The sequence below is a fragment of the Sesamum indicum genome, linkage group LG3 (genome assembly GCF_000512975.1).
Source record: "Sesamum indicum cultivar Zhongzhi No. 13 linkage group LG3, S_indicum_v1.0, whole genome shotgun sequence".
Taxonomy (NCBI): Eukaryota; Viridiplantae; Streptophyta; class Magnoliopsida; order Lamiales; family Pedaliaceae; genus Sesamum; species Sesamum indicum.
In genome coordinates, this window is record NC_026147.1 from 827,328 (window position 1) to 840,311 (window position 12,984).

The following is a 12,984-nucleotide window of genomic DNA, read 5'->3' on the forward strand; positions in this document are numbered from 1 at the left end:
TAAAATTTAAATAATATTATTATTCCAATACTAACTAAGCTTGCTTGCTTTTGATTTTTTTCACAAACTTTTTTAGGGTGAATCACGATGAGCTCGTGTTAATATAATTACGAATATTTTCTTATTATTTAAAAATTTATAAATATTTTTATAATATTTGATTAAATTATGTAATCTTTAAATTGAGGTATTAAATTACCAACTTTATTCTTTGAATTAAAAAAAAAAGTGAAAACTTGTGAAAAAATTAGATCAGGGTGGAGGAAAAGATTTAAAATATTATTAGAAAATTATCCTTTTAGTGCAATAAAAATTTAGAAAAATTTAAAAAATTAGTAAAATTATAATTCATAATTCAAAACCCCACAAGAACATTTTGGATCTGCTCACCACAAAAAATTAATGAAAACATAACAGGAATTAATGGATTTGGCTGATTATTAAACAATTGTTAAAATTAAAGGCATTGGTAATTTCTCAAATAATATGAAAATATTTGTAATTATATCAGATTTTAAGAAAGTTCGTTATGATTTATTTTTATTTTTTTAATTTCATTTTCTCAGTGTATTTAAGATAAGAGATATGTATAAAAAAAAATGGTATTTTGGCAAAGTTCTTTATTTGGATATTTGAATAATTCTTGAACCATAAATATTTTAACATATCAAGAATTAGTACCTCAATTCGGATTGGGATAATTACACCATCATCCTTTAAGATTTGGTGTAGTTATACATGTATTTTTTTATTTGAAAAATTTTATTTATTATCTTTGATGTTTGTTCTCATCTATAGATCTATATGTTAGTCAAAATTTACAAAATATGCTGATATTAATAAAATAAATAAATAAAAATATTTACTCCAAATTGACTTATTATTGACGTATTGTGGGTCAAATAAATATTTTCTGATTAAATTACCATTATACATCTTCGTACGTGTTAATGCATGTAATGAGATACATCTTCAACTTTATAAGGATAATTTGATCAAAAAATATTTATTTTGACCTATAATAAATCAGTAGTAAGTCAATTAGGGGTAAATATGAATTTTCAATCAAATTTTTTGCTAATATTAACAAATTTCGTAAGTTTTAACTAATGGATTGATTTATTTGTCGAATATAATTAAAAGCAAGGAGTTTATATGTAATTTTTTAAACTATAAAAAAATTATGCGTAATTATATCAAATTTCAAGGGGGATGGCGTAATTATCCCATGCGAATTTATTACTTTCTCAAGGGCGAAAAATAAGAACACTAAAGTTTGGGGATCTAAAAGGAATTACGATAAGTTCAGCGGACGATTTAAAAAGATATAAGACGGAAAATGAACCTGAGAAGAAAGAGAATAAAGGAAAACAAAAAAAAGACGAGAGAGATTCACATCTCACCCAAATTCTCTCTCCTCTTCAGGTATTTTCTCTCGCTAACCATACATACATCGTATCTATGTCTGTGTTTTCCGGGCTCTTTTGTGGGGTTTCTGTGTTTTTCCTTGGTGACCATGCATGTGTATTAACAGCCGATGGTTGTTCGTGCAATTGGTGTTGAATCTGTTTTAATTACGGATCCCGATGTACAGATAATTGTAGCTGTTGAGCTTCAATTTGGTTTTGAGTTGAATTTTGAGGAGTTTTGATTAGGGTTTTCGGCTTGTTAGCGGAGCTTCGAGTGATTGTTAGGGTTTTGTTGTTCAATTTGTTATTTTCTGTGGGTTATTTTGTGGGATTTATTTCCTGTCGTTTCTGGAAGTAAAGTGAATGTGCTATGGTGGACTCTTGGCGTGTTGATGAATTCCGAGCTTATGTTGGGTTTAGTTTTTCAATGTTTAGTTTAAATAGCTATATATGTTCTAATTGAACCTCTATCAGGTTTTTGCTGGTAGTTGTTTAGTTTGGGGGTTTTGGATTACAGGGAACCTTTTGGAGGTGTTTTGGAAAAATCTTTTAGGGTCTAAAGTTAATCTTCATGGTTAAATCTAAGGTGGGTTGTGTTTTCTTTTATTTAGTCTGCTCATTCATGCATTGCCACATCAATAGTTTCTACTCTTCTTGTGATCAATATTTCGGGCTGCTTGTCGTGACGACTATTCTAGTAATAGCTATATTTGGATTATTGAGGTTCTTCTTGAATGAATACTTTCTACTCAAGCTGAATTTATTAGCAAAATTTATTGATCATGAACGAATTATTATTCAATCTAATTTATTTTTCTATTCTTCATTGCTTATTGCATCTAATAGTTTGTTATCTTTGACGTCCTCTTAAGTAGTGACTTCATATGATCTTCTGATTGTTCTCTTTCTAGCTTTTAAGTTTGTTAATGTGGCAATGGCAGGTAGTGAACTGGCATTAAGTTGTACCTTGATCTTGGGCTGGTACAGAAGTTGACAATGAACCAGCGGAATACCATTGATTTAGATCAAGGATGGGACTTCATGCAAAAAGGGATTACAAAACTGAAAAATATATTGGAAGGACTACCTGAGCCACAATTCAGCTCAGAGGACTACATGATGCTCTACACGTACTATTTCAATGCTTTTATCTGGTTAATACGGGAACTTGTTGGCTGTTATTGACTTCTCAATTGTTTATGAGGTTCTTTCATTCTTATTTACAGGACAATATATAACATGTGTACCCAGAAGCCCCCTCATGATTATTCTCAGCAATTGTATGACAAGTACCGGGAGTCTTTTGAAGAGTACATTACTTCAACGGTAAGGATGACTGGGTTCTGTTTACTGACGTAATACGGTAATAAAGTCCTTATTCACATGCACCTGAAGAATCCATTAAAGTTCTGGGTGCTAGACTTGGAATATTTGAACATTGTACCAACATGGTAGCTTTATGATGGTGATTCACCACTCATCTATATCTCCATGGAAGTATCTCTTCCATTTGTACCTTTATGGACTGTATTAAAGGTGCATAACTGCATATTCGATTTTCTATTCATAATATGCAAGTGCTGACAGCTGATTGCATATAAATGTCCTTCTTGCTTTAGATGTTTTTGGTTTGGTAATTTATTCTGCATGATGATTTAATAATTATTTTCATAATATTGGTTGGTTGGACTACTTACCTTCTAATGGCAGTTGTACGTGAATACCAAACTTCTTAAAGGATTGAGTTATTTCATGTTTGGTTCCCTTTCCCTTTATTCATGGAGAGGGTTTGTGCAAAAATGTGACAAAGGGATAATTGGAAGATGCCAAGAACCGTGATAGTATTCTTGTCTGAGAAAGAAAAGTTATGTAGAAGTTCTTGTTAGAAATAGAGAAGGCAAAATATGTTATTGTATATTACAAATGATGTCCAATCTCTAACACATAAGGGTGTATATAGAGGCTAAGTACAAATCATAGTTATGAAAGCCATGCCATGGCGCAAGCCCAACGCCAGTTTTATAATAGGGAGCTAATGCCGCTGGGCTTGCTCCTGGAGTAGAAATTCTGTGGTGCCATAGTGCGCCATGTGAAAGCACACACACGGTTGGTTTGACGGTGTAGTATGCAGAAGCAAGTATAAGCCTTCACAAATTGCCAATTGCCCTCCCCGATCCCAAGTCCTGGAAACACAAGAATTTGTAGAAAATTTAGTTACGCAATTATCTCTTAGTAAATTTGCTCACAGATAATCTATTACATTCAAGATTAGGCACAAATAAAACTGAGTGAAGGACAAGTTCGAAAAGCCAAATCCAACAACTTTTAACACGAGCCATCGGCTACCTGAACTTTAATTGGGTTAGGGCAGACCGAGAGGAGGAAAGGAGTACCTTATTCCCATGTGGTCGGACATCCCAGATTTGTTCCATGAGTTTGAGAAGCTTTTGAATGTTATAAAGGTTAGGGATATACCACCTCTATATATTATACTCTGTTTCTTGATCCTACATTACTAGGACCAATTTGATGTCGAGGGACGACTGATGAAGGACCTGAATGTGAAAATGTGGCTGGGATGATGATTGGTTTTATTCAGCCAGAATTTTCGCGACCGGATAAGGGAGTGAGACCTGAACAGACTGGAAAAAAACTGGATGGATGCAGCAAAGTCGAGCTATGGTTAACTCTGATATTTCCGCAAGTTACAAGATACAATATCTTGAAGTCCTATCTTCCTGCTTTGTTTAACTCTGATATTTCCGCTATGTTTCTTGCTTTGTCAAGTTACAAGATATTTCCGCAACATAGATGCAATATCTTGAAGTCCTATCTTCCTTGAACCCAACATAGTCTGCACTAGAGGTAAGCTTCTATCTTCACATGTGCATGTCGCTTGAACAACAAATAGTTTACTAGGAGCACCCTTTATATATTTCAAGATCCTGACCGCAGCCTCCTAGTGAACCGTTCGTGGCTTATCCATAAACCGACTAACTAATCCAATTGCAAAGGAGATATGAGGCCTAGGCCTAGTCAGAGTCAAATAGATCAGTTTCCCCACAATTCATCTATACTTCACCATTGTCCTCTTAAGTAATTACCATCGTCATCCCAAAAATCAGGATTAAAGTCGATGGAAATATCTGCAGGTTTAGTTCCAAGAAGACCAGTTCCCTGGAGCAGATCAGTAGCATATTTCCTCTGAGATAGACTGATGGAGAAATTCTATGCTTGCTATAAGCAATTTCAACACCCAAGGAGTATGGTTGTCGTCCAGGATCATTGGAGATAAAATGTTTATGTAGGTAGGCCTTGTTGACTTCAGGGCATTGGTTGAAGAGTGACAAGAAGAGTGATCACTCAGACTATTCTTGTGGTGAATCACTGAGAAACATGGCCACGATTCTACTGAATTTTGACGCAACGGTATAGATGGAGTTGGTTAATGTACAGTGAGCTTCTGTGGACTAGAACATCATCAACTTCAGAAATTAGGTTCAATCAGTGGTAGACCAGGAAATCCTAGAGTCATGATCGGGTCTGACAAAGTGATCTTTAGCATTTTAGTGGGTCATCCCTGTTTATGTAGTTTTGCTTTTCTTTATTCTAAACTAAATTTTGAGGCTGAACTGAAAATTAGGATCTAACAGACTACCTTGCAAATGACTTTAGAGTTATGGTTAAATTTTATATTCTAATTTTACCATGGTTTATTCATACAGTTAGTTTCTTAAATTGGATTTATTTTCTTGTTTTTGCCATGTATTTTTGACTTTCTTATTTTTAATTTAGGTATTGCCTTCTTTGAGGGAGAAGCATGATGAGTTCATGTTGAGAGAGCTCGTGAAAAGATGGTTGAATCATAAAATCATGGTGCGATGGCTTTCAAGATTCTTTCACTATCTTGATCGGTACTTTATAGCCAGAAGATCACTTCCAGCACTTAAAGAAGTTGGTCTGACTTGCTTCCGGGACCTGGTAACTTCTGGCTATATTCCACATTCATCTCTAGCTGAGTTTTATCGCTTGATCTAATAGCCGAGATTCATTTCTTTTTGAAAATGGGATTGACAGAATATTTATGTGGATTGTCAGAGTCTGCTTGTTCTTCTCTCCCCCTACTTGTTTTAATCCTTTCCCCCCCTTTTCATTTTTCTGTTGGGTTTTTGAATGTTTTGGTACCTGTATTCTGGTTTCAGGTGTACCAGGAGATAAATGGGAAAGTGAGAGATGCTGTTATATCACTGGTGTGTTTTGTTGTTACTTTCCTTTATACCATACTATCTTCTTATTCTTCTATTGAGGTTTCTATATAATATTTTTTCTCTCCAGATTGATCAAGAGCGGGAAGGAGAGCAAATAGACCGGGCTTTATTGAAGAATGTATTGGATATCTTTGTTGAAATTGGAATGGGGCAGATGGATTATTATGAGAACGACTTTGAAGCAGCAATGCTGAAGGACACAGCTGCTTACTATTCCCGGAAGGCTTCAAACTGGATCTTAGATGATTCATGTCCTGACTATATGTTGAAAGTAAATATACATTATTTATCCTATTGTAATTCAGAAACCCAACCCCTCCAGAGTGCAGGTTGAAATTGCATGCTCATAGACACACACACACACACACTCTCACTTTCTCTCTCATCAACACCAATATAATGCGGTGCCTAACGTGTCTGGGCACACCACTTCCCCTATTGTAATTCAGAAACCCAACCCCTCCAGAGTGCAGGTTGAAATTGCATGCTCATAGACACACACACACACACACTCTCACTTTCTCTCTCATCAACACCAATATAATGCGGTGCCTAACGTGTCTGGGCACACCACTTCCCTTCATAATTTATAACATTCATTTTTGGAAATCCAGGCTGAGGAGTGTTTGAAACGAGAAAAGGACAGAGTTTCCCATTATCTTCATTCAAGTAGTGAGACAAAGTTGCTTGAGGTTTGTTCTTACTCTCGGATAATCAGCTCTATAAGCAGGGCATCTATCAGTTTCCCGAGTACTGAATGTGTTTTAATGTAGTTACCGGTCTGATTTCTTAAGTTTTTCTGACTCAATAGAATTATTTTATTGTGTTTATATTTATATTAATTGTTGATTCTTAATTCTGGTAGAAAGTACAACATGAGCTATTGTCTGTGTATGCAACTCAACTGCTTGAGAAGGAGCACTCTGGTTGTCATGCATTACTCAGGGATGATAAGGTATTTGCTCTGCAAAGTCTTTATTTTTATATTTGGATGTTATATTTTTTGGCGACTCTTTGACGCTAAATCTAGCCTTTTGTCCATTAGGTAGAAGATTTGTCAAGGATGTATAGACTCTTTTCCAAAATACCTCGAGGGCTAGAGCCTGTGGCCAATATATTTAAGCAGGTTTGTGATTATTTTCTTTTTGCCTTGTAGAAAGTGAGTACGACTGCAAGATTTTATACTGCCAGTTTTACCAAATTGTTGTATGTGTACTAACATTTGGTACCCCAACCACAGCATGTTACTGCTGAAGGTACTGCTTTGGTTAAACAAGCTGAAGATGCTGCAAGCAACAAGAAGGTTGGTTTGCTATTAACTAATCTTAAATTTGATCTTGTGGAATTTCTTTGCATTATCAAGCTTATGTTTCTTTTCTCCTATTTAGTTGCAGGGTATAACATATTAATGAGTTGTGAAAAATTGTCAGTAGATTTGGACATTCTCATGCATTTATTGTTTTTATATGGTGGTTTAGTAATTAATCCTTGCACAAATGAAAAGTGGGCCTGTTATGACCATGTTGGTTTTCCTTAATTAGTATGGCTTTCATACCCATGCCTGTATTGGTAAATGTTGTCCATGTTGCATAGGGGATCACATGCATATTGTATCACATAATAAAACATCACTCTTAATCTCCCAAAAGAATGTTGTCAATGTCTTTTGTAAAAATTTTGGTTGGTTTATCAAAATATAATCATCGAAAGAAGTCAAGTCCTATCCATATTGCTTAATAGATGAATAATAGAGAAGGGGAAGAGGTGGTGTTTGCATAGGTCTATCTGATCATGATATACTAAAAATATGAAACATCTCTTGCTAAATGATTTCAATAAACATATTTTCTTCTAAGGTTCTTGTAATCATTTGTCGGACGCAAAAGTTTTTGATTTTCTCATTCTCAGTTTGTGCAAAATAAACTGTGGAATTTCACATGCTTTTCTCCCGAATTAGAGGCAAATGTCTGAGAAGTCTTTTGGCACGTTGAGTACCTGTATGGTGTGGTTTTTATAAATACTTGTTTTTGGTCACAGAGATATCCCTAGAATACTCCATACAGCTTTCTCTGTTTACACGCAAAAACCATATTTAAGGTTGACTTACAAGCATATCATTGTGTAGGAATCAAAACAAGATATAATGTCATTGTTTAAAAAGCTTATGCTTTACATAGGTGAAGAAGTTTTTGAGTTGTTTTCCCAAAAGGAAAAAAGTTGTTCCGGAAAACATAGTGCTGTGGCTTCCTTTTCTGTTTCCTATTAATATATGCTACAGCAGTATGTCATATGTCAAACCATTTCCCACTACAAAATGGAGGAGAATGTTTTAAAATGTTCTGCTAAATATGTTTTCTATGTTTAATAAGTATTTGCATAAATTTCTAATTATTTGTCATCTTTTACAGGCAGATAAGAAAGATGTCGTTGGGCTGCAGGAACAGGTAGCTTTTACTTAATCTTCTTGATCTTAAAAATGTTTTCACATGTTGAAATTAATCCTTGCTTTGGATCCAGGTATTTGTCAGAAAAGTTATCGAACTCCATGACAAATTCATGGCATATGTGAATGATTGTTTTCTAAATCACACGCTTTTCCACAAAGTAAGAATTATCTCACAGCTTCAATTTTTTGTAAAAGAAAACCTTCTTTCGCTCTGGCATTAATATGATTTTCACAATTCGTTTGGCCAACTTATAGGCTCTCAAAGAGGCGTTTGAAGTCTTCTGCAACAAGGGTGTTGCTGGAAGTTCTAGTGCAGAACTTCTTGCCACGTTTTGTGATAACATTCTGAAAAAGGGTGGGAGTGAAAAGTTGAGTGATGAGGCTATTGAAGAAACACTGGAGAAGGTGTGTATTTCAACTTTGGTTTTCTATTATTATGATGTACTGTTTAAAAGCTGTGATTGAGGCTTTACATATCCTTCAGGTGGTGAAACTGCTTGCTTATATCAGCGATAAGGACCTGTTTGCTGAATTCTATAGGTGAATTTTCCAAATTAGGTGGCGCGTTTTACTGCTATGAAGTATGCAGTATATTTATTCTTTTTCCTGCTGTTGCTAACAGGAAAAAGCTTGCCCGGCGCTTATTGTTTGATAAAAGTGCCAATGATGAGCATGAGAGAAGTATCCTGACAAAGTTGAAGCAGCAATGTGGTGGCCAATTTACATCAAAAATGGAGGGGATGGTTAGCTCTCATATTATTCCCCATTCTGAATCTGCAACCTTTGTTACAATGTCATTTAAATACTTTCACCTTTTCAACTATTTCAGGTCACAGATTTAACACTAGCCCGGGAAAATCAAGCAAGCTTTGAGGAATATCTTAGCAATAATCTGAACGCAAATCCTGGGATTGACTTGACAGTGACTGTCCTCACTACTGGTTTCTGGCCAAGTTACAAGTCGTTTGATCTTAACCTTCCAGCTGAGATGGTAATATGCTTGTATAAGGGAAATCTTGTATGTTACAGAAACCATCTTGTCACTGACATCTTTTGATTGTTACTTTGAACTTTTCTTCTAGGTCAAGTGCGTTGAAGTATTTAGAGAGTTCTACCAGACAAAAACTAAGCATAGGAAGCTTACGTGGATATATTCATTGGGTACTTGTAACATCAATGGAAAATTTGAGCCGAAGACAATAGAGCTTATTGTGACAACCTATCAGGTTATTTGGCAGGACAGATAGTAACTCACCATACCTGATTCCTGTCATTGGACATTATATCGATTGAAGCTCTTAAACTACTTTTTGTAGGCTGCTGCCCTGCTGCTGTTCAATGCCTCTGATAGATTGAGTTATCAGGAAATCATGGCTCAATTGAACCTATCAGATGATGATGTTGTTAGGTTGCTTCATTCACTGTCATGTGCCAAGTATAAGATTCTGAACAAGGAGCCAAATACCAAAACAATTTCTCCTACTGACGTTTTTGAATTTAATTCAAAGTTCACCGACAAAATGAGAAGGATCAAGGTACCACTTCCCCACCCTCTATTCCTCTGTGAAATAGATGTCAGATGTGCAATATTCACTGACTATATTGTTAACTGTTTCATGGGGATGAAGATACCTCTCCCTCCCGTGGATGAGAAGAAGAAGGTCATTGAGGATGTTGACAAGGATAGACGGTATGCCATTGATGCCTCAATTGTGCGTATCATGAAGAGTAGGAAGGTCTTGGGCTATCAACAGTTGGTAATGGAGTGTGTTGAGCAATTGGGTCGAATGTTCAAGGTACCCTTGGGATTTACCCTTTTTTTACTTTTCGATATTTTTGTCTAGGTTAATTATACCAATATCTCCTTGCAGTTTGTGTAATTACTGGTTAGATCCCTCTCCCTTCTGGATTTACTAAGCCTCCCTCTAAGTTGCCGTTGCTAAAATAACCTTACTTTTCCCTCCCTTTTGGGGGTAGTTATAGAGCAATTACACCCTTATATTTTGTTAAAGTGGAAGTCGTATTTTTTAACATAACTACAATCAAAGGGATTGGGCTGGCATGTATCATTGTAAACTGAGACAGGAGGTTTTAGTAATTTCAAAGATGGAGGCAAATAATCTGTAATTCCCACAGAAGTCATCATAACGTACCCTTTTCTATCTATTTAGACATTGATATAACTGAACTGTAACATTGCATTACGCAGCCTGATGTTAAAGCAATCAAGAAGAGGATCGAAGATTTGATCACTCGCGACTATCTGGAGAGAGACAAGGACAACCCGAACTTGTTCAAATACTTGGCATGAATCAAACAAGCTAGTGATCAAATATGCAATTCTATCCCTGCTTTAAGACGATTCAAAAAAGTATGCGGACACCTGCTGAGCTGAGACCTCAAAAAATGCTGCCAGAGGTTTCCATCACTTTTTGTGACGATTTACTGGATGCAACAGGCGTGAGAATTCTTGTACATTTTGCAGTAGAAACCGGTAAGGACCACCGCTGCAGATTGGTCCATGTTGGGTAAAAGGTGTAATTTGACAGGTCTGAGCAGTGATACGAAATCCAGCTCTCCTCTTCAGATTCGATTTTCCATTGACTAAAATATGAAGATTCGGTTAAAGTAGCCTCCAGAATGCTGTTGAGTCTTTCATTTCTTACTATATACTTCTCTAAGATGCATCGGCTGTTGATGCTATGTGTTATATATATGTCGTTTTTCTTGGCTCTATTTTCTGATGCTGAACTGTTTAGTGCTTGCTCGTAGTTCGATCTGATCTTGTGTAACATTGTATTACGTTTTTAGCTTTGTAGCAGCTGCAAACGACCAAAAAAAAAAAGAGGTTAAAATAATAAAATATCAGCTTGTTTGACCACTCATTGAGCAGTTGGTTCTCAGTTTCTGGGCAGACACTGGAAAATTTTTTGGTCCTCATGTCATTGGTTCTCTCTCTCTCTCTCTCTCTACACTAGTCGCAGCTGTATCTAATCAGAACATTAGAACATTTCATTAATTCCTATATTTTAGGAATAATTACACTCCTCTCTTTTGAGATTTGGTGTATTATACGTAAAATTTCTGTGGTTTGAAAAATATATTTAGCGCTCATGGCTAGTGGACCAAAATGATGACTTTTTCAAAAGTTAGGGGACTATTTGACAGTGCTAAAGTTAAAGAATTAAAAGGCTATTCGCCATAAGTTGCGGGACTAGTTTTGGAATTAACCCAATTTTTCATGTGTCACTGTATATACTTAGTAATTTTAGTTTACTTGTCTCGAACTTTATTTTAGGTTGTTCCAACTCCACCACTAGGCGTTGATGGTCTTTCAATTAGTGTCAACTTCGTTAAGCAGGGTAAACAGTATGTTACACTAAAATTTTTGTAAAGTGCTGTGAGACAAGAACTTGTGAAGAAGAAAAGGAGAGACTACTAAAGTTTGGAAAAGTACATGATGTTAAATATATTAAGTTTTTTGTCAGCGTTAGGGACGAATTGATGTTGATTTTCTAATACAAAATAAATTATAGTACGTAATGTGATATTATAATAACCTTTGTAAGTTATTATTTTGCAAATAATTTTATATTTCATTTTGTTGAGAATCACAATGACATTTATTTTATACATGGTCTCGTAATTTTTGAAATTTTTCTATATATCTGTCAAGCAAATAAGAGTATAATACACTAAGTAAATATTTTATGGAAGAATAGTATAGGAATTTGGCATTTTTCAATTTATCCTTTTCAATATTCCATCCATTATAATTTAGATCTCATTAAATCTATAAATACATAATAAAATATTGGTAATAATACTATTATTATTTATATTTTTTTTTATTCACTAGTTTATCTCTATTAGGAGTCTTTATTGTAAACCTAAGAAACACATAAGCTAAACTCGTAGTTCAACACCTTTCGATTATTAAACAAATGTTTCTTTTTTTAAAAATCTTAAATTTTTATCACAGTCATACATCAATAGACATCAGAGCCAAATTTTGATTAATTCGCTTTCGCACCCAATTAAAGTTTTCATTTTTCTCCATCATCCAACATTTTTCTTTTCTTCTTTCTCTTACCAATTTTCTAGGATTCTTAGGCATTTTTCTTTTTCTTTTTAGTTTTCAAACAAAAAGAAAGAAAATACAAAATAAAAAAATACCTATCAATGAGAAAACAACTGCAAGTCGACTCTTCGCCTGAGCGACCGTCGACTGTGTAGCCTCCAACCTGAGCTTGGCCTTTGGCCGCCCACCACCACCTCCATTCGCGCGCCACCAACATAAATATATTTATATATTTGCACCTAACCTTAAGATATGTTAATATAATTCATCTATAATAAAATAGAAACATATATAATTGTATATCTCTATCCGTAAGGCTTTCAAGATTTTTGTTGGGTAAATTAGTTAGTTAGTAATGTATTTTTTTTATATATTTTAAAAAACTATGTAGAGAATATTATTTTTTATTTAATTAATTTAGATAAATGTACAATTCAGTGAACTAACCAAAATTCGCATTCAAATTGATATATATAAAAAGGCAAAATTATATGTTTGGTCATGTAACTATAGGCCGGGACCATTTTTTTTATTATGTAACCTACTCAATTTTCATATTTAATCATTTTTAATGAATTTAGTTCTGAACATCTCATATTTAGTCGTGTTTTTGGTAAATTTCGTCATGCATTAACAATTTTAGTGCTAGTGACGTATAATTAAATGTCAAAAAAATGAGACGTACTCCAGTGTGAAGGAGACCAAAATTATCAATACAGAACTAAATTTGTCAAAAGAAAAGGGTAAATATTATATTTAGTCCCTTAAATTTTTATTTAG

The 12,984-nt window shown here is 34.6% G+C and overlaps 1 protein-coding gene across 1 annotated transcript; it reads left to right on the forward strand.

Annotated features, from left to right (window-relative positions):
- LOC105156898 (cullin-1-like) lies at positions 1,316-11,005 on the forward strand. Its single transcript, XM_011073155.2, has 20 exons — positions 1,316-1,425; positions 2,351-2,539; positions 2,636-2,735; positions 5,205-5,390; positions 5,612-5,659; positions 5,745-5,948; positions 6,292-6,369; positions 6,543-6,632; positions 6,723-6,803; positions 6,918-6,980; positions 8,086-8,121; positions 8,195-8,281; positions 8,379-8,528; positions 8,608-8,663; positions 8,746-8,866; positions 8,953-9,114; positions 9,206-9,349; positions 9,440-9,658; positions 9,752-9,919; positions 10,333-11,005. The coding sequence occupies exons 2-20, from the start codon at positions 2,406-2,408 to the stop codon at positions 10,432-10,434; spliced, it is 2,229 nt and encodes a 742-aa protein (XP_011071457.1). The 5' UTR covers positions 1,316-1,425; positions 2,351-2,405; the 3' UTR covers positions 10,435-11,005.